Source organism: Henckelia pumila, chromosome 2 (assembly GCF_033568475.1).
Source record: "Henckelia pumila isolate YLH828 chromosome 2, ASM3356847v2, whole genome shotgun sequence".
NCBI classification, from domain to species: Eukaryota; Viridiplantae; Streptophyta; class Magnoliopsida; order Lamiales; family Gesneriaceae; genus Henckelia; species Henckelia pumila.
In genome coordinates, this window is record NC_133121.1 from 116,296,999 (window position 1) to 116,319,932 (window position 22,934).

At 41.3% G+C, this 22,934-nt stretch overlaps 1 protein-coding gene across 1 annotated transcript; it reads right to left on the reverse strand.

Annotated features, from left to right (window-relative positions):
- Positions 1–227: 227 nt before the first annotated feature.
- Positions 228–14,111, reverse strand: LOC140878226 (uncharacterized). Its single transcript, XM_073281832.1, has 2 exons — positions 13,742–14,111; positions 228–298 (listed from the first exon to the last, which is right to left on the reverse strand). Exons 1-2 carry the CDS (start codon positions 14,109–14,111, stop codon positions 228–230), a joined length of 441 nt encoding a protein of 146 aa, XP_073137933.1.
- Between the last annotated feature and the right edge of the window lie 8,823 nt (positions 14,112–22,934).

Genomic DNA, 22,934 nt, shown 5'->3' on the forward strand with positions numbered 1-22,934 from the left:
AGTAAACAAGTAATAATAAACTTGAACACGAATAATAAATAATCCAAACATAGAAATAAATCTCAAACGGTTGTCGAACAACCACAGTTAAAGTTTACACAACAATATCATAAGGCAGGGAAACTCCTCCTGCGAAGTACTGAATTTGACGTAACAATGTTTGACTCAAATGACTAAAGCGATATAAATAAATAAATCAGAGTTTGAACAACTAAGAAGCACGTCGGTCAGGGGCCTGCACCGCCGGCAACGTCGACCTGGGGATCCTGCCCCTCTGCCTCTAAATAGTAGTCATCACCTGAAAAACAATGAGTGTAGTGAGCCAAAAAGACTCAGCAAAAATATGGGGGGATAACGAGTACTAAATAAATACAAGCACAGACACATGAAAAATAGCTTGTAATAAAAATATATTTTGGGGCCCTGAAACTTAAATAAGTGATCTCTGAATAAATCACGTGTAAATGAATGAGACAAATGCATTGCTAAGTCGGAACATGAGTAACTGAAATAATCTGAATATCATATATTGAACATGAATATAATTGGCTTGAACTGAAACTGTGAACATATCATCTGAACTGTGAACTTAGATCCTTGGATTGTGACTTAACGGTTTCGATCATGATCATGGCTGCAGTGCACTATGCCGCAAGGAAGTCAGGATGAATTCCCGACCCGTCTTGCCCGATGGTTGGTATGGGAAACTAAGATTTCTCCTAGCCCGTCCATACACATGAATTTTGGTAAGGGAAGCTAAGACGTCTCCCAGCCCGTCCAAACACGTGAATTTTTACTGTATTCACAACCAACTCACTTCGTTCGAAATTTCTTTCTTTCGTACATGAATATGGACTTAGCATGCAAATAAGAATATGACGCACATGTAAATATGTCGTAGACGTGAATATATGATTGATGATCATGCATAAGACTCAAACAAAGACAACCGGAATGGTGATTTAGGGACTAAACCAAAGGGGTATAAAGTTTAACCCATACTTGGCACTTACGACTAACTTGAGCGGTTTGCCCGTAAAATCTATAACTCACTCGATACTTAACCAAAAATGATTCCGCTTGAAGCCACTACTCCACGACACTTAGAACTAAGTAGAAAATTCATCCTCGGAATTTATTTCCTAAGCAAGCTATTTTTAAAGAAAGGTTTTTCGGACAGCAGCCCAAGAGAGTTGACAGATTCTGCGCACCTAAGATGAAAAATATAGAACTCGACCGAGACTTAACCGAATTAATTCCCGCTTGAACCGACATCTTCTAAACATCCTAAACTAATCCCAGACCCGAGCCCTTAGCCAAAACCCGAGCCTAAACCCCGTTTAAAAAAAATATTTTCCGGACAGCAACTACATGAGGTGAAAGCCAATTCTGCACACCCTCTTTTCTTAAGCTTAAAACTCAACCAAAACTTAACAAAATTCATTTCCGCTCGAACCGGCATATTCCTAACATCTTAGACTAATTCTAAACCCGAGCCTTTAGCCAAAACCCGAGCCTAAACTTGCTATAAGGATCGAGTTCTGGACAGAAAGCCTTAACCAAAAAAATTCTGTACTTACACTTTCTCTAGAATTGAAACTTGCCAACAACCAATAACCACATCGAGCCATCCTATATACTACCCCGTGAACTACATATCACCCGTGGTAGTTCCTAAATCACCAAACCAATCCACCAAGCAACCAAACCACAAGAATTCAGAAATGCAATGCAAGACATTTTCTGAAAAATTTGACAGCATTAGCATCAACAAGACTCACATTGTCACAATGAACATATAACAAACACTTTAAATGCATGACTTGCTAAAACCGAAATGCAAGCAAAGGGAATGGGCAGAAAACGTAATGCACAAAAGAAGCAGGGCACGGCTGGAACAAGGACATATTTTGCACAAAACCTAACACCATACAAGACTCATATTAATAAGATATAATGCATAGAGAAGAAACCATAAACTTGCCTAACAATTCAAGCAAGAAAATCGAAAATGAAAGCAAGAAAATTCTGGTTCTTCTCGGCCGAACAGAAATTGCAACTTGGGTTGGATTTTTGAGCTGAAATCTATGAAGATGGAGCTCAATAATCCTTCCAACTAGCTAAGGGATGAATTACAACAAAGAAATGAAGAAAAGAAAGATCAAAGGAAGAAGATTGCAAGAGAAAAATGCAAGAAGAATCGCCCCTGCTCTATCTCACGGCTAGTGAGTGTGTTATGGTGTGTGTGTGTGTGTTACAAATTTAGAAGCTAGGTTTAATTTAAGTAGGAGCATATGTGTGGCTAGGATTTGATCTTGGCTCTTTAGATTAGGCAAACCCTAGGTGAGAAAATAGTTGAATAAAAATTCAAAGCACCACACTTGGCAATTTTTGACTGGAAATAAATCGCACCTATAATTAGCAAGTTTAAAAATCCTAATTTAAAATATTAAATTCGATTTTACTAAGCTGGAAATAAAAATACTATTTTTTTGCAAAAGTTAGAAATAATAAATTCTATCGCGCAAGAAAATATAATATTTAGCCAATTAATCACAAATTAAAATAATTAAATTAATTAAAATAATAAATATTAAAGACTAATTTAGGCATGCAAATTAAATTAAGAAATTTTAGACGTCACAATTCCTCCCTCCCTAATATGGAATTTCGTCCTCGAAATTCAGGTGTAACACCTGGTATTTTAAATACGTAAATCCGCATGCATAATTAGGATATTTAATTATTTAAATTTTAGATTTATGGGTTAAATAATTATGTGAATTATTTGTGCATGATTTAATTTATTTTTAAGCATTTAACCCATAATTAGTGATTTTTATGATTTTTAGTATTTTAATTATTTTATCGCGTAGACGGGACCGTGGACGGACGAGATGACAACTTTCTAGCCAATTAATTTCATGAGCCTTTTTAGAGCCCTAAAATATTATTTTGAGTTTTATTATCTCAAAATTTTTAGTATTTAATTTTATATAATTTTAGGAGTCCATTTTTATTCAAAATAAGCCAAAATATTGACTTTTTAGTATTTTTAAAATTCCCTTAATTATGTATTTCGGGATTTGTAAATTTATTATCAGATTTTAATTGTTAGTTAGAGTTTTAAGTTATATATTTTGAATTTAAAAACCCTTATTTATATATTTTAATTATCCTAAAAACCTATCTTTATTAAAATAAAAACTCTAACCTAATCTACCCCAAACCCTTAACCGATTACCCTCTTAGCCGCCTCCCTCCCTTCTCCATCATCTTCTTCATCGAGCAGACCCCAAGGAAGAACACCATAGCCACGTTTTTGAAGGTCCAAAGCAAGTCGTCGTCGTCCCGTCGTCCCGGAATCGTCCCACGCACGTTTTTCTCTTCAATTTCGGTGAAAGGCATGATTTTCTTCCAATCTTTTTGTACCTATCGGTTATTATAGTGTGTGTATGAGGTATGCATCATAACTTTTAAAGATTTTCAGAAAATTTCTTCGGCTATCATGGAGATCGAGTTGGCCTTGTGAATTGCTTGTTCATGTTCACGTTTTCTGCTCTTGGTTGTGTCTAGCTGCTGGCCAAGGGTCTAGAAGGGGGTGTTGGTGTGGCCTGGACTCGAATGGCTCGAGTGGTTTGAGCCAAACGAGCCCAGGAAGGCCACAAAGGTCGGGCTGCTCTCCTTGTGTGCAGATTAGGGTTCTAGGGGAAGGGGGCTCGGCTGATGGTTGGTGGTCTGCATGGGAGTGGCTTGGTGGCTAGGTTCGAACCGCCCAGATGTGGGCTATGTCTGGGCGGCGGGGCTCCGGCCAGGGGTGGCCGGAGCAGGGCGGCAGCAGCCCTAGAAGGGCTGCTGCACGCGGCGGCCAAGAGGGGGAGGAGAGGGTGAGTTCGGGTTTAGGGTTAGGGCTGGGTCCGGGTCGGGTTCTTGGGTTCGGGTCAAGTCAGTGGGTCGTGGGTCGGGTTAAGTGAGTCCGGGTCCAGTTTTGGTGGGCCGGGCTTGAGTCTTTTTATTTTTAAAATATTTTATGAATTAATGGGTCTTTGGGTCAATTAATTTGAAATAAAATTATTTGGACTCCCAAATAATTTTATTTGGTCTTTTAAAATTTTAGTTAAGTTAGTCCATAAATTTTATGGGCTTTTGAGTCCATAAAAGTTATTGGGCCAATTTTTGGGCTTTTGGGCCCATTGGGCCAGTTTAAGTTGTTATTGGGCCTAGAATGTTTTAATGGGCTTTAATTATTTAATTGGTCTTAGAATAATTTTTATTGGGCTTAAGTATGTTAATGGGCCAGTCTCAGTGTTAATGGGCCATATTTAAGTAAATGGGCTTGAGAGTTTAGGGCCAGCAGTCCAGTACAATCCATGAGAAAATTTCACGTGTCCTGATTATATATATAATTATTTTTATGCATTGAAGTTATTTTAATATTTATATGTTAGTAGGAAATTAAATTAATTATATATGAAGGACACACATTTTATTTAAGTACATGCATTCATGAAATAATTTTATGCATAATTAAATGTTTAAGGTTGAGCAAGAATAAAATATTTTATGTTGGAAGTTGAAATAGTGTGACAATTTAAGGGGGATTCGTCCCCATATGTGAACTATTGAAGGGCAGTTTACTGCCAATTTAAGAGGTGATTCGTCACCGCCACGTACGTTGGTTTTTACGCTGATCAGTATTTAATGTATGATTTAAGGTTACACTATGGATACAACCATGCGATGTTAGAAAATTACCTTGCTCAACAATGTTATGTATTATGTATGTCTATGTTAATTTAAGTTATGTTTATGTCATGATATTTTTAAGCATGCTCATTCATGTATATGTATGTATTAGTATTTAATTATTTTAAATTATTTTAAACCCTTGTTATGTTAGCATGTTGGGCCTCTAGGCTCACTACAATGGTATGGTGCAAGTGAGTTCGTAGAGGAGGATGTAGCTCCTACCGGCGGGGAGGACCTATGAGCGGACATGCAGTGACCCCGTGACCGTGATAGATGTCTGAGTCACATGCATGTTTTTGATTATGTCAGCACGTTACACATTTTATATTATTTTTTCAGTGGTTGTGAGTTTTGAATATTTTATTGAATATTGTCAGTGCATGCAAATTTTAATTATTTTATTTATGCAGTATTTTTAATTAAAATTTTGAATCAGATATTTATTTTATTTTAAAGAATGCATTTTTATTTAAGTATTTAATTATTTATTTATTTATTTATTTTTTAAAATCTTTTTATTCTGTGCATATATGTATGGGCATATATGTACATCTTTTAATTAGTAAGTATAAAAAAAAAAAAAAAATTTTTCCGCATATTTATTTATTAATTATAGAGTTAGGGTTGTTTCAGTTGGTATCAGAGCACGGTTCTTGGAGGGGTCATTACTGTTATGCGAGCTCAGAAATCCACGCTACCGGTCTGTAAGTTTTAAGTGTTTATAGCATGATTTAATTTTTAGAATTTAAGTTAGCATTAATTTTAACAGCTTAGTTATGCATGGCGATTTACGTAAAGAAATATGTGGTGGTGCAGAATGCCTCCCAGACCGATGAACAGACATGGGGGATCTCCACCTACACCTCCACCTCCACCTCCACCTCCGCAGAACCCTCTAGCAGCATTGGAGCAGGCCAATGCGAATATGATGGCAGGGATTACTGCTCTGTTAGAGCAGCAGGCTGTTCGCCCGAGGTTATCCCATGAGGAGGATGTGGCTGAGAGGTTCCAGAAGAAGGGACCCAAGGAGTTTGTTGGTACCACCGATCCTTTGGTGGCTGAGGGATGGATTCGCTCTCTGGAGTCCATCTTTGCTTATATGGGGATCATAGACACCGACCGGGTGAACTGTGCGACGTACATGCTGAGGGGTGATGCAGCGCTTTGGTGGGAGGGTGCTGTCAGGGGAGTTCACCTTCCTACACTGACATGGACAGAGTTTAGGCGTATCTTCTACGCCAAGTACTTCACAGAGGATGTGCGCAGTCGCATGATCCGGGAGTTTATGAGTCTTCGACGGGGGACAGGTCTGTTGTGGAGTACGTGAGCCAGTTCGAGCGGGGCTGTCGCTTTGTGCCTCTGATTTCAGATAGTCCACCAGATAAGTTAAGGCAGTTTGTGGAGGGTTTGAGGGTGGATATCAAGCATGATGTTTGCATGGCAGACGTCCTTACTTATGAGTCTGCAGTCAGTAGAGCCTTGCGTTCCGAGGAGGGTCGGAGAGAGATTCAGAGAGAGCAGCAGGGGAAGAGGCAGTTTCAGGTTGGGTATCAGCGACCATCTTTGCAGCCTCCTGCGAAGAAGCAGTATACAGGGCCGGCTAAGGGCCCAAATCCACAGCAGAGGCCACAGCAGCAGAGGCCGCAGCAGTAGAGGGGCAGGGCCCCTAATGCCATAACTTATCCTACTTGCCCGAAGTGCCAGAAGATGCATTCGGGACCTTGCCTATTGGGAGCAGGAGTTTGCTACCACTGTAGGGAGCCAGGGCATCAGATAGCTAACTGCCCGAGGAAGAAGAACACCGCTGGTAGGGTGTTTGTGATGCAGGCCGAGGAGGTAGATCCAGACACCTCTTTGATCACCGATATATCTTATCCCTAGCATTTTAATAATTTTCCTTTGGTTAAAAATTTAGTCTTTAATTTGGAATTATTGTTATTTGGGTTATTTAACTGCATGTTAGAATAGAAAACATGTTTTACTTGTGATTAGAATTAAGAAGTAGTAGTGACTCGTTAGGGAAAATTTAGTAGTGGTATGAATCTGTTGGGAATTTTCTGCGTGCAGGGAGAATTCTAGTTGGAGGCAACTCCACGTTTGCATTGCTAGATTCAGGGGCTACGCATTTGTTTATCTCCCTGGAGTTTATCAGGCGGGTAGGCATCACACCTGAGAGTAGTGACAGTGGGTATGATGTTACTATGCTGTCAGGGCAGATTATTTCTACCTCGAAGGTTATTCGAGGACTGGAGTTGGAGCTATAGGGACACTCCATTCGAGCAGATGTGGTGGTTTTTCCCTTGAAGGGATTCGATTTGATTTTGGGTATGGACTGGTTGACAGTCAATGGAGCTTCGATTGATTTTCGTCGGAGATCAGTGTCAGTGAGACCTACAGTAGGCGACCCGTTCACTTTTCATGCATCTCAGAGCAGTGATATGCCTCAGGTGATATTTCTTATTCAGGCGAGGAAGTTGTTGAGACGGGGTTGCCAGGGGTTTCTAGCGAGTATTGTCACGACTTCAGAGCCATCTAGCAGATCATTATCAGAGATAGAGGTGGTTCGTGACTTTCCGGATGTCTTTTCGGAGGATTTTGCAGGAATTCCACCAGTGAGAGATGTGGAGTTCAGCATCGACTTAGTGCCAGACACCGGGCCTATCTCTAAGGCACCGTACAGACTTGCTCCTACCGAGATGAAAGAGTTGAAGGAACAGATTCAGGAGTTGTTAGAGAAAGGCTTTGTTCGTCCTAGCTTTTTTCCGTGGGGAGCTCCGGTGTTATTTGTGAAGAAGAAGGATGGCAGTATGAGACTGTGCATCGATTACCGGGAGCTCAACAGGGTCACAATGAAGAACAAGTATCCATTGCCGAGGATAGAGGATTTATTTGACCAGTTGCAGGGAGCTTAGGTGTTCTCCAAGATCGAACTGCGATCTGGTTATCATCAGTTGCGTGTTAGAGATGCAGATGTATCCAAGACTGCTTTTAGGACACGATATGGGCATTACGAGTTCTTAGTGATGCCATTTGGGATGACCAATGCTCCAGCGGTTTTCATGGATCTCATGAACCGAGTCTTTTAGCCGTATCTAGATCAGTTCATCATAGTATTCATTGATGATATCTTGATCTATTCTAGGAGCATCGAGGAGCATAGACAGCATCTTCAGACAGACTTGCAGACTTTGAGAGAGCATCGGTTGTATGCCAAGTTCAGCAAGTGTGAGTTTTGGCTTGAGCAGGTGGCATTTCTTGGCCACATTATTTCGAGAGATGGGATTGCAGTTGATCAGTCTAAGGTTGAGGCAGTGCAGAATTGGGGTATTCCGAAGAATGCTTCAGAGATTCGCAGTTTCTTGGGTTTGGCAGGGTATTATAGGAAGTTCATCAAGGGTTTTTCCTCTATTGCAGTACCCTTGACTTCCTTAACCAAGAAGAATGCGAAGTTTATCTGGAGTTCAGACTGTCAGAGGAGCTTCGATCAGCTGAAGAAAGCACTCACTACTGCACCAGTGTTAGCGATGACAGTACCACACGAGGAGTTAGTGGTGTACACCGACGCGTCTAAACTGGGTTTAGGCGCAGTACTTATGCAGTGTGATAAGGTTATTGCGTATGCGTTAAGGCAGCTGAAGATTCATGAGCAGAACTACCCGACGCATGACTTGGAGTTGGCAGCAGTGGTTTTCGCTTTGAAAATCTGGAGGCACTATCTGTATGGCGAGAAGTGCAAGATTTTCACAGACCACAAGAGTCTCAAGTACTTCTTCACACAGAAGGAGTTGAACATGAGACAGCGCAGATGGTTGGAGTTGGTGAAGGACTATGACTGTGACATTAGCTACCATCCGGGTAAAGCTAATGTAGTTGCCGATGCTTTGAGTCAGAAGTCGTCAGTGGTATCATGTTTGACCGTACAGTTACCACTACAGAGCGAGATCCAGAGATTTGGCTTGGAGTGTTATCTGAGTGGCCATGCACCGAGCTTGTCAGTGTTGACGGTGCAGCCAGTTCTGCGAGATCGGATTAGAGAGGGACAGTCTACTGATGAGGAGTTGCAGCGATGGAGATAGAGAGATGAGGCTAGAGGTAACCTCTTGTATACAGTGGAGGATGGTATCGTTCAGTACCGTGGTAGGATGTGGGTACCGAACGTCGATCAGTTGAGAGCTGAGATTTTAGCAGAGGCTCACACATCTCCGTACTCCATTCACCCCGAAAGTATGAAGATGTACCAAGATTTGCAGCTATTGTATTGGTGGCCCGGGATGAAGAGTGACACCGGTAGTGTGGTGTCAGAGTGCTTGACTTGTCAGCAAGTCAAGGCAGAGCATCAGCGTCCAGCAGGACTTCTTAGACCTCTTCCTATTCCGAAATGGAAATGGGAGAATATTACGATGGACTTTGTGGTTGGCTTACCGAGGAGTGCCAGAGGTTGCACAGCGATTTGGGTGATTGTGGATAGACTCACCAAGTCAGCTCATTTCTTGCCGGTGAGGACTACCTATACTTTGACACAGTATGCAGAGCTTTACATCAGAGAGATTGTTAGACTGCATGGCATACCAGTGTCTATTGTGTCAGACAGAGATCCGAGATTCACATCTGCGTTTTGGAAGAGTCTGCACACAGCGTTGGGGACGAGGCTTTTGTTCAGTACAGCATTTCATCCCCAGGCATATGGGCAGTCTGAGAGAGTGATCCAGGTTCTCGAGGATCTTCTGAGAGCTTGTGTCATTGATTTTCGGGGCTCTTGGGAGACTAGACTGCCATTAGTGGAGTTTACCTATAACAACAGCTTTCAGTCGTCTATAGGTATGGCTCCTTATGCAGCATTGTATGGGAGGAGATGTAGATCTCCTGTGCATTGGGATGAGGTTGGTGAGCGGATTTTGCTGGGTCCTGAGATTGTGCAGCAGACAGCTGACATAGTGACTCAGATTCGAGATCGGATGAGGACAGCTTAGAGTCGGCAGAAGAGTTATGCAGATGCCAGACGACGAGATTTGGAGTTCGCTGTAGGTGATCACGTATTCCTGAGGGTGTCACCGATGAAGGGAGTAGTGCGTTTTGGCCGGAGAGGCAAGCTTAATCCGAGGTATATAGGGCCATTCGAGATCTTGGAGAGAGTTGGCACGTTGGCCTACCGTTTAGCTCTACCACCGGGGCTAGCGGCAGTGCACAACGTTTTCCATGTATCCATGCTTCGGAGATATGTCTCCAACCCGTCGCATGTGTTGGATTTTGAGCCCTTACAGTTGCCACCAGATCTAGTGTATGAGGAGAGGCCAGTGCGGATCTTGGAAATGGAGGAGCGGAGGCTTAGGACGCGAGTCATACCGATGGTCAGAGTCCAGTGGCTGAATCACTCGGAGGAGGAAGCTACTTGGGAGACCGAGGTAGATATGAGGACTCCTATCCGGAGTTGTTCGGGTTATTACTTTAATTTCGAGGACGAAATTCAATTTAAGGGGGGGGGGGGGGGAGAATTGTAACACCCGGTATTTTAAATACGTAAATCCGCATGCATAATTAGGATATTTGATTATTTAAATTTTAGATTTATGGGTTAAATAATTATGTGAATTATTTGTGCATGATTTAATTTATTTTTAAGCATTTAACCCATAATTAGTGATTTTTATGATTTTTAGTATTTTAATTATTTTATCGCGTAGACGGGACCGTGGACGGACGAGATGACAACTTTCTAGCCAATTAATTTCATGAGCCTTTTTAGAGCCCTAAAATATTATTTTGAGTTTTATTATCTCAAAATGTTTAGTATTTAATTTTATATAATTTTAGGAGTCCATTTTTATTCAAAATAAGCCAAAATATTGACTTTTTAGTATTTTTAAAATTCCCTTAATTATGTATTTCGGGATTTGTAAATTTATTATCAGATTTTAATTGTTAGTTAGAGTTTTAAGTTATATATTTTGAATTTAAAAACCCTTATTTATATATTTTAATTATCCTAAAAACCTATCTTTATTAAAATAAAAACTCTAACCTAATCTACCCCAAACCCTTAACCGATTACCCTCTTAGCCGCCTCCCTCCCTTCTCCATCATCTTCTTCATCGAGCAGACCCCAAGGAAGAACACCATAGTCACGTTTTTGAAGGTCCAAAGCAAGTCGTCGTCGTCCCGTCGTCCCGGAATTGTCCCACGCACGTTTTTCTCTTCAATTTCGGTGAAAGGCATGATTTTCTTCCAATCTTTTTGTACCTATCGGTTATTATAGTGTGTATGAGGTATGCATCATAACTTTTAAAGATTTTCAGAAAATTTCTTCGGCTATCATGGAGATCGAGTTGGCCGTGTGAATTGCTTGTTCATGTTCACGTTTTCTGCTCTTGGTTGTGTCTAGCTGCTGGCCGAGGGTTTAGAAGGGGGTGTTGGTGTGGCCTGAACTCGAATGGCTCGAGTGGTTTGAGCCAAACGAGCCCAGGAAGGCCACAAAGGTCGGGCTGCTCTCCTTGTGCGCAGATTAGGGTTCTAGGGGAAGGGGGCTCGGCTGATGGTTGGTGGTCTGCATGGGAGTGGCTCGGTGGCTAGGTTCGAACCGCCCAGACGTGGGCTACGTCTGGGCGGCGGGGCTCCGGCCAGGGGTGGCCGGAGCAGGGCGGCAACTGTAACGACCCACTGTATCAAGATGGGTCTTTTCAGCGTGCTTATGTCCTCACTCACACGCACCCTGAAAAACTTCCCAGGGGGTCACCCATCCTATAATTGCCCCAAGTCAAGCACGCTTAACTTTGGAGTTCTTATGTGATGAGCTTCCGAAAAGAAGATGCACCTTCTTAATATGAGCAGTACATATGAAAACCCTCCTCAACTATGTAGTCCCATACCTACACAGTCTCAGAATCCCCTCTCATTCCGGCACGGGATCGGTTCATTCATGTCTCCCTCCGCCTAGAAGCCTTTCAGGAGCCGCTCATTGTCCGTGCAACCTCTTGGCACCGGCGATCACTCCCCGCCTCTTCAGCCCCGGGCGTCACATGCCCACCAGCTTCCGCTTGGTTCGTCCCCGAACCATACCGTACTAAGAGAGGTCGTCTCTGATACCATTTGTAACGACCCACTGTATCAAGACGGGTCTTTTCAGCGTGCTTATGTCCTCACTCACACGCACCCTGAAAAACTTCCCAGGGGGTCACCCATCCTATAATTGCCCCAAGTCAAGCACGCTTAACTTTGGAGTTCTTATGTGATGAGCTTCCGAAAAGAAGATGCACCTTCTTAATATGAGCAGTACATATGAAATCTTTTAAACCCTCCTCAACTATGTAGTCCCATACCTACACAGTCTCAGAATCCCTTCTCATTCCGGCACGGGATCGGTTCATTCATGTCTCCCTCCGCCTAGAAGCCTTTCAGGAGCCGCTCATTGTCCGTGCAACCTCTTGGCACCGGCGATCACTCCCCGCCTCTTCAGCCCCGGGCGTCACAGCAGCAGCCCTAGAAGGGCTGCTGCACGCGACGGCCAAGAGGGGGAGGAGAGGGTGAGTTCGGGTTTAGGGTTAGGGCTGGGTCCGGGTCAAGTTAGTGGGTCGTGGGTTGGGTTAAGTGAGTCCGGGTCCGGGTTTGGTGGGCCGGGCTCGAGTCTTTTTATTTTTAAAATATTTTATGAATTAATGGGTCTTTGGGTCAATTAATTTGAAATAAAATTATTTGGACTCCCAAATAATTTTATTTGGGCTTTTAAAATTTTAATTAAGTTAGTCCATAAATTTTATGGGCTTTTGAGTCCATAAAATTTATTGGGCCAATCTTTGGGCTTTTGGGCCCATTGGGCCAGTTTAAGTTGTTATTGAGCCTAGAATGTTTTAATGAGCTTTAATTATTTAATTGGGCTTAGAATAATTTTTATTGGGCTTAAGTATGTTAATGGGTCAGTCTCAGTATTAATGGGCCAGATTTAAGTAAATGGGCTTGAGAGTTTAGGGCCAGCAGTCCAGTACAATCCATGAGAAAATTTCACGTGTCCTGATTATATATATAATTATTTTTATGTATTGAAGTTATTTTAATATTTATATGTTAGTAAGAAATTAAATTAATTATATATGAAGGACACACATTTTATTTAAGTACATGCATTCATGAAATAATTTTTTGCATAATTAAATGTTTAAGGTTGAGCAAGAATAAAATATTTTATGTTGAAATTTGAAGTAGTGTGACAATTTAAGGGGGATTCGTCCCCATATGTGAACTATTGAAGGGCAGTTTACTGCCAATTTAAGAGGTGATTCGTCATCGCCACGTACGTTGGTTTCCACGCTGATCAGTATTTAATGTATGATTTAAGGTTACACTACGGATACAACCATGCGATGTTAGAAAATTACCTTGCTCAACAATGTTATGTATTATGTATGTCTATGTTAATTTAAGTTATGTTTATGTCATGATATTTTTAAGCATGCTCATTCATTATATGTATGTATTAGTATTAAATTGGTTTAAATTATTTTAAACCCTTGTTATGTTAGCATGTTGGGCCTCTAGGCTCATTACACTGGTATGGTGCAGGTGAGTTCGTAGAGGAGGATGTAGCTCCTACCGGCGGCGAGGACCTATGAGCGGACATGCAGTGACCCCGTGACCGTAATAGATGTCTGAGTCACATGCATGTTTTTGATTATGTCAGCACGTTACACATTTTATATTATTTTTTTCAGTGGTTGTGAGTTTTGAATATTTTATTGAATATTGTCAGTGAATGCAAATTTTAATCATTTTATTTATGCAGTATTTTTAATTAAATGTTTGACTCAGATATTTATTTTATTTTAAAGAATGCATTTTTATTTAAGTATTTAATTATTTATTTATTTTTTAAATCTTTTTATTCTGTGCATATATGTATGGGCATATATGTACATCTTTTAATTAGTAAGTATAAAAAAAAAAAAAAAATTTCCGCATATTTATTTATTAATTATAGAGTTAGGGTCGTTTCATCAGGACTTACCAAAAAGCTCTGGATAACGAGTCCTGATATCTGCCTCTGCTTTCCAAGTGGCCTCTTCCTCTGAATGATTCTGCCATCTCACTTTGACCATTGGAATCGACTTGTTACGGAGTCTCCTTTCCTGTCGATCCAAAATCTGGATGGGCCTCTCCTCATACGTCATGTGAGGAGATAACTGAAGAGGTTCCACGCTAAGCACATGCGACGGATTCGAGACGTACTTCCTCAGCATCGATACATGAAAGAAGTTATGAACTCCATCAAGCTTAGGAGGCAAGGCCACCCTATAAGCCAATGCTCCTACTCTGTCCAATATCTCGAAGGGTCCTAAAAATTTAGGTGCTAATTTCCCTTTCTTCCCAAATCTCATTACACCCTTCATAGGAGCTACTCGGACAAACACATGATCTCCCACCGAGAACTCCAAGTCTCTCCTCCTATGGTCAGCATAACTCTTCTGCCTACTCTGTGCAGTCCTCATCCTATCGCGGATCTTGGCTACAACCTCGGCAGTCCGCTGAACAATCTCGAGTCCCAACTCTGACCTCTCACCAATCTCGGTCCATAAGATCGGTGATCTACACGGTCTCCCATAGAGTGCCTCGTAAGTCGCCATACCAATGGTGGCCTGATAGCTATTGTTATAAGCAAACTCCACCAATGGTAACCTCGACTCCCAACTGTCGTGGAAGTCAATAACACAGGCCCTCAGTAGGTCCTCTAGAATCTGAATCACCCTCTCGGACTGTCCATCCGTCTGTGGGTGAAAGACAGTGCTAAACAAAAGCTTCGTTCCCAAAGCTGAATGAAGACTCTTCCAAAAAGTCGAAGTAAACCGCGGATCTCTATCAGACACTATGGAAACAGGGATACCATGTAGTCTGACTATCTCCCGGATATACAACTCCGCATACTGAGTCATAGAGAAATTCGTCCTTACTAGCAAAAAGTGCGCTGACTTAGTGTAACACCCGGTATTTTTAAATACGTAAATCCGCATGCATAATTAGGGTATTTAATTATTTAAATTTATGATTTATGGGTTAAATAATTATTTGAATTATTTGTGCATGATTTAATTTATTTTTAAGCATTTAACCCATAATTAGTGATTTTTATGATTTTTAGTATTTTAATTATTTTATCGCGTAGACGGGACCGTGGACGGACGAGATGACAACTTTCTATCCAATTTATTTCATGAGCCTTTTTAGAGCCCAAAAATATTATTTTGAGTTTTAGTTCCTCAAAATTTTTAGTATTTAATTTTATATAATTTTAGGAGTCCGTTTTTATTCAAAATAAGCCAAAATAATGACTTTTTACTAATGTTTAAAAATCCTTTAAATTTATATTTTGGGATTTATCTTTTATATCAGATTATTTTGTATTTTTAAAAGTTTAAAATCTTATATTTATGTTATATTATCTACCTAATTATTTTATGTTAGTTATTATCCTAGATTATTCCTAATTATCAAAATTTAAAACAAAAACCTATCCTACTCTAACTCCATCAGCCGACACCTTCTTCTTCCACCCCATTCTCACATTTTCAGCAGAAACCTTCAAGCCTCCATTGCCAACTTTTGAACGTTTTGTCAAGTTTTCGTCCAATCGTCGTTCCGGAAACGTCCTACGCACTTAGCTCTTTATTTGCATCGGTGAAAGGCATGTTTTCTTCCTATTTTTCGCACCATGTCAGTGAATATATATGTGTGTGTCGTGTATGCACAGTTTGGTTCAAATAATTTTCAGAAAATGGTTTCGGGTTTGATGTTTGTATCTTGTTCATGCATTTGTAACCACCTTGCTCACGTTTTCTTAGCCATGGTTGTTCCAGCTGCTGGTTCATGGTTCATGGGGTTACCTTAGGGTCCCTAGGGTCAGTTGGGTCGAGTGGTTTGAGCCAAGAAGGGCCGAAACCGAAGCCATAGTAGCTGGTGCAACAGTTCGCTCAGATTGCGCAACGTCCGGAGATTTGCTCGTTCTCGGTCCACAGAGCATGTTTTAGAGTGATTCCAGTTGGGTTAGAACCCTACGACATAGGGGTAGGTTTTTGCCAGTGATTTCCTGGCCAGTGATGTAACACCCGGTATTTTTAATTACGTAAATTCGCCTGCATAATTAGGATATTTAATTTTTTTTAAATTTATGATTTATGGGTTAAATAATTATGTGAATTATTTGTGCATGATTTAATTTATTTTTAAGCATTTAACCCATAATTAGTGATTTTTATGATTTTTAGTATTTTTATTTTTTGATCGCGTAGACGGGACCGTGGACGGACGAGATGACAACTTTCTAGCCAAATTATTTTATGAGCCTTTTTAGAGCCTTAAAATATTATTTTGAGTTTTATTATCTCAAAATTTTTAGTATTTAATTTTATATAATTTTAGGAGTCCATTTTTATCCAAAATTAGCCAAAAGATGGACTTTTTAGTATTTTTAAAATTCCCTTAATTTAATATTTCGAGATTTTTATTTTTTTTTTTAGTTATCAGATTTTAAATTTTAATTGGGAGTTTAAGTTGTATATTTAATATTTAAAACTTTTTATCCTTATTTATTTAACCTATATTTTAATTAACACAAAATTAAACCTATTCTACCCAAACCCTATTAGCCGATCGTTCCACCATCAGCCGCCCACCTCCACTATCCATTCTCCATCTTCTTCAACAGATAGCTTTCTCCAAGAACACCATAGCCACCCTTTTGAAGGTCCAAGCTCGTTTTCGTCGCCCCGTCGTCCCGGAACCGTCCTACGTTCGTGTTTCTCGTCGTTTATCGGTGAAAGGCATGATTTTCTTCTTTTTTGAATCCTATATCAGTGTATGTATGTGTGTGGGTGTGTAGCATCGAGATCTATCATTTTTGAAAGCAAGTTTTCAAATTCTTTCTCTTATGCACTCGGTTTTGGCTTTGTGATGTTCATGCTCACGTTTTTACTATCCATGGCTTGAAGGGGGCTGCTGGCTAGGTCCTACGGAGTCCCTAGAGTGTCTAGATGGGTCGGCTTTGGCTGGGTTGGGGCTAGGAGTCACGGCCGATCGAGTTTCAGAAGGGAATCCATGGGCGCGCAGGTTAGGGTTGTCTTGGAAGAGGGTTCGGTGTTGGGGAAGGAGGCAGCATGGGGTTCGGGCCAGGGCATGGTTCGAACTGGCAGGACCCTGGGGAGGTCCTGCCGGCGGGGCTCCGGCCACGGTGGTCGGAGCTGGGCTGCAGCAGGCCGTGAAGGCCTGCTGCTCGTGCGGCCGCGGCAAGGGGGAAGAGGGAAGAATAGGGTTTCGGGTTTTTGGGTTGTTGGTGGATCCGGGTCGGGTCATGTGGTCCGGGTCAGGTCTAAAATAATATGGGTTAAGTTAGTTGGGTCCGGGTCCGGGTTATTTTAATTGGGCTCGGGTATTTTTATTTTTAAGTTTTTAAGTTAATTAGGAGTTAAATGGGCTAATTAAATTCCCAAAAAATTTAATTAGTACCATTTAATTTATTTGGGCTCCATTAAATTATTTTGGGTTAATTTAATTATTTTTGGGCTTTTATTAATTTTTATTTAAATTTTTAAGTTGGCCAAAAATTTTTTATGGGCTTGGGAGCCCATAAAAGTTATTGGGCCAGTCTTTGGGTTTTTGGGCCCATTGGGCCAGTTTAAGTGTTATTGGGCTTAGTAAAATTTTAATGGGCTTATTTAATTTAATTGGGCTTAGAATAATTATTTGGGCTTAAAGTTAAGTTAATGGGCTTAAGTATGTTAATGAGCCAGATTTAAGTTAATGGGCTTGAGTATTAGGGCCAGCAGTCCAGGACCATCCATGAGAAAATTTTCATGTGTCCTGATTATATATTTAATTATTTTTATGCATTGAAGTTATTTTAATATTTATATGTTAGTAAGAAATTAAATTAAATATATATAAGAAGGACACACATTTTATTCAAGTACATGCATTCATGAAATAATATTTTATGCATGATTTAATGTTTAAGTTGAGCAATAAAATATTTTATGTTGGAAGTTGAAGTAGTGTGACAATTTAAGGGGGACTTGTCCCCATATGATTGAAGGGCAGTTTACTGCCAATTTAATGAGGTGATTCGTCACCGGCCACGTACGTAGGTTTCCACGCTGATCAGTATTTAATGTATGATTTAAGGTTACACTACGGATACAACCATGCGATGTTAGAAAATTAATTGCTCAATAATGTTATGTATTATGATTATTTAAGTTTATTTAAGTTAAGTTATGTTATGTAATTTTTAAGCATGCTCATTCATGTATATGTATGTATTAGTATTAAATTGATTTAAATTATTTTAAACCCTTGCTATGTTAGAATGTTGGGCCTCTAGGCTCACTACACTGGTATGGTGCAGGTGAGTACGTTGAGGATGACATTGTACCCACCGGAGGCAAGGACGTATGAGCAGACATGTAGCAGTGGCCCCGTGACCGTGATATGTTCTGAGTCACTCTGCATGTTGTTTTATGATACATTTTATTATTTTCAGTGGTTGAGATTCTAGAATATTTTATTAAATATTTCCAGTGCATGCACAATCTTTATTCATTTTATTTATGCAATATATTTTAATTAAACATTTGACTCAGACATTTATTATATTTTTAAGAATGCATTTTTTATTTAAATATTTATTATTTATTTATTTAGTTATTTTTAAATCTTTTTATTCTGTGCATATATGTATGGGCATATATGTACATATTTTATTTAGTAGTAAGTATAAAAAAAAATTTTCCGCATATTTATTTATTATAGAGTTAGGGTCGTTTCAGTTGGTATCAGAGCACGGTCCTCGGAGGGGTCCTCACTGCTATGCGAGCTCAGAAATCCACGCTACCGGTCTGTAAGTTTTAAATGTTTATAGTATGATTTAATTTCTAGAATTTAAGTTAGCATTAATTTTTAAATAAACTTAGTTGTGCATGGCGATTTACGTAAATAAATATGTGGTGGTGCAGAATGCCTCCCAGACCAGTGAACAGACGTGGGGGACCTCCACCTCCACCTCCACCGCCACCTCCGCAGAATCCTATGACAGCATTGGAGCAGGCCAGTGCTACGATGATGGCGGGGATTACTGCTCTGTTGGAGCAGCAGGCTGCACGTCCCAGACTATCCCATGAGGAGGACGTGGCTGAGAGGTTCCAGAAGAAGGGGCCTAAGGAGTTTATTGGGACCACCGATCCTTTGGTGGCTGAGGGATGGATTCGCTCTCTTGAGTCCATCTTTGATTACATGGGGATCACAGACACCCGACAGGGTGAACTGTGCGACATACATGATGAGAGGGGATGCAGCCCTTTGGTGGGAGGGTGCAGCTAGGGGAGTCCACTTGCCTACACTGACGTGGACGGAGTTTAGGCGTATCTTCTACGCCAAGTACTTTACTGAGGATGTGCGCAGCCGCATGATCCGTGAGTTCATGAGTTTCCGTCAGGGGGACAGGTCTGTTGTGGAGTATGTGAGCCAGTTTGAGAGGGGTTGTCACTTTGTGCCCTTGATTGCTGACAGTCCGCAGGAGAAGATGCGACAGTTTGTGGAGGGCCTGAAGGCTGATATCAGGCATGATGTGCGTATGGCAGACGTCCTTACATACGAGTCTGCAGTGAGTAGAGCCTTGCGTTCCGAGGAGGGTCGGAGAGAGATCCAGAGGGAGCAGCAGGGGAAGAGGTAGTTTCAGGCTGCATACCAGCGACCATCTTCGCAGCCTCCTGCGAAGAAGCAGTATACAGGGCCGGCTAAGGGCCCGAATCCACAGCAGAGGCCACAGCAGCAGAGGCCGCAGCAGCAGCAGAGGGGCGGGGCCCCTAATGCCATAGCTTATCCCACTTGCCCGAAGTGCCAGAAGATGCATTCGGGACCTTGCCTATTGGGAGCAGGAGTTTGCTTCCACTGTAGAGAGCCGGGGCATCAGATAGCTAACTGCCCCAGGAAGAAGAACACCACTGGTAGGGTGTTCGTGATGCAGGCTGAGGAGGTAGATCCAGACACCTCCTTGATCACCGGTATATCCTATCCCTAGTATTTTAATAATTTTCCTTTGGTTAAAAATTTAGTCTTTAATTTGGAATTCTTGTTTTTTTTTGGGTTAGTTAACTGCATGTTAGAATAGGAAGCATGTTTTACTTGTGATTAGAATTAAGAACTTGTAGTGACTCGTTGGGGAAATTTAGTAGTGGTATGAAACTGCTGGGAATTTTCTGCGTGCAGGGAGAATTCTAGTTGGAGGCAACTCCACGTTTGCGTTGCTAGATTCAGGGGCTACGCATTCGTTTATCTCCCTGGAGTTTATCAGGCGGGTAGGCATCACACCTGAGAGTAGTGACAGTGGGTATGATGTTACTATGCCATCAGGGCAGATTTTTTCTACCTCGAAGGTTATTCGAGGACTGGAGTTAGAGCTGCAGGGACACTCCATTCGAGCAGATGTAGTAGTTTTGCCTTTGAGTGGTTTTGATCTTATTTTGGGGATGGACTGGTTGACAGTCAATGGAGCTTCGATTGATTTTCGTCGGAGATCAGTGTCAGTGAGACCTACAGGGGGCGACCCGTTCACTTTTCATGCATCTCAGAGCAGTGATATTCCTCAGGTGATATCCTATATTCAGGCGAGGAAGTTGTTGAGACGGGGTTGCCAGGGGTTTCTAGCGAGTATTATCACGACTTCAGAGCCATCTAGCAGATTATTATCAGAGTTAGAGGTGGTTCGTGACTTTTCGGATGTCTTTTCGGAGGATGTTGCTGGAATTGCACCAGTGAGAGAGGTGGAGTTCAGTATCGACTTAGTGCCAGACACCGTGCCTATCTCTAAGGCACCGTACAGGCTTGCTCCTACCGAGATGAAAGAGTTGAAGGAGCAGATTCAGGAGTTGTTAGAGAAAGGCTTTGTTCGACCTAGCTTTTCTCCTTGGGGAGCTCCGGTGTTGTTTGTGAAGAAGAAGGATGGCAGTATGAGGCTGTGCATCGATTATCGAGAGCTTAACAGGGTCACAGTGAAGAACAAGTATCCACTGCCGAGGATAGAGGATTTATTTGACCAGTTGCAGGGAGCTTCAGTGTTCTCAAAGATCGATCTGCGATCTGGTTATCATCAGTTGCGTGTTAGAGATGCAGATGTGTCCAAGACTGCTTTCCGGACACGATATGGGCATTACGAGTTCTTAGTGATGCCATTTGGGTTGACCAATGCTCCAGCGGTTTTCATGGATCTCATGAACCGAGTCTTTCAGTCGTATCTAGATCAGTTCATCATAGTCTTTATTGATGATATTTTGATCTATTCTAGGAGCATTGAGGAGCATAGACAGCATCTTCAGACCGCCTTGCAGACTTTGAGGGAGCATCGTTTGTATGCCAAGTTCAGCAAGTGCGAGTTTTGGCTTGAGCAGGTGACATTTCTTGGCCACATTATTTCGAGAGATGGGATTGCAGTTGATCAGTCTAAAGTTGAGGCAGTGCAGAATTGGGGTATTCCGAAGAATGCTTCAGAGATTCGCAGTTTCTTGGGTTTGGCCGGTTATTACAGGAAGTTCATCAAGGGTTTTTCCTCTATTGCAGTACCCTTGACTTCCTTGACCAAGAAGAATGCGAAGTTTATCTGGAGTTCAGACTGTCAGAGGAGCTTCGATCAGCTGAAGGAAGCACTCACGACTGCACCAGTGTTAGCGATGACAGTACCACATGAGGAGTTAGTGGTGTACACCGACGCGTCTAAACTTGGTTTAGGCGCAGTTCTTATGCAGTGTGGTAAGGTTATTGCATATGCATCGAGGCAGCTGAAGATTCACGAGCAGAATTACCCGACGCATGACTTGGAGTTGGCAGCAGTGGTCTTCGCTTTGAAAATCTGGAGGCACTATCTGTATGGCGAGAAGTGCAAGATTTTCACAGACCACAAGAGTCTCAAGTACTTCTTCACACAGAAGGAGTTGAACATGAGACAGCGCAGATGGTTGGAGTTGGTGAAGGACTATGACTGTGACATTAGCTACCATCCGGGTAAAGCTAATGTAGTGGCCGATGCTTTGAGTCGGAAGTCGTCAGTGGTATCATGTTTGACCGTACAGTTACCACTACAGAGCGAGATTCAGAGATTTGGCTTGGAGTGTTATCCGAGTGGCCAGGCACCGAGCTTGTCAGTGTTGACGGTGCAGCCAGTTCTGCGAGATCGGATTAGAGAGGGACAGTCTACTGATGAGGAGTTACAGCGATGGAGACAGAGAGATGAGGCTAGAGGTAATCTCTTGTATACAGTGGAGGATGGTATCGTTCAGTACCGTGGTAGGATGTGGGTACCGAACGTCGATCAGTTGAGAGCTGAGATTTTAGCAGAGGCTCACACATCTCCGTACTCCATTCACCCCGGAAGTACGAAGATGTACAAAGATTTGCAGCTATTGTATTGGTGGCCCGGAATGAAGAGTGACATCGGGAGAGTGGTGTAACACCCGGTATTTTTAATTACATAAATCCGCCTGCATAATTAGGATATTTAATTATTTAAATTTATGATTTATGGGTTAAATAATTTTGTGAATTATTTATGCATGATTTAAGTTATTTTTAAGCATTTAACCCATAATTAGTGATTTTTATGATTCTTAGTATTTTTATTATTTAATCGCGTAGACGGGACCGGGGACGGACGAGATGACAATTTTCTAGCCAAATTATTTTATGAGCCTTTTTGGAGCCTTAAAATATTATTTTGAGTTTTATTATCTCAAAATTTTAAGTATTTAATTTTATTTAATTTTAGGGGTCATTTTTATCCAAAATTAGTCAAAATATTGACTTTTTAGTATTTTTAAAATTCCCCTAAATTATTATTTCGAGATTTATTTTATGGATATCAGATTTTTAAAGGTTAATTAAGAGTTAAGTTGTATTTTTATTATTTTAAAACCTTTTTATTTTATTAATTAACCTATATTCTAATTAACCTAAAATTCTATCCCAAACCCTATACTAGCCGATCCCTTCCTCCTTCTCTAGCATCAGCCGACACCACCTCCATCTTCTTCTTCTCCAACTAGCCGCCACCCAAGGAAGCCATAGCCAAGAGGTTCGAAGCTCCAAAAGCCCGTATTTTCGTCCCGTCGTCTCGGAACCGTCCCACGCTCGTATTTTCTCGTCGTCTACGGTGAAAGGCATGAATT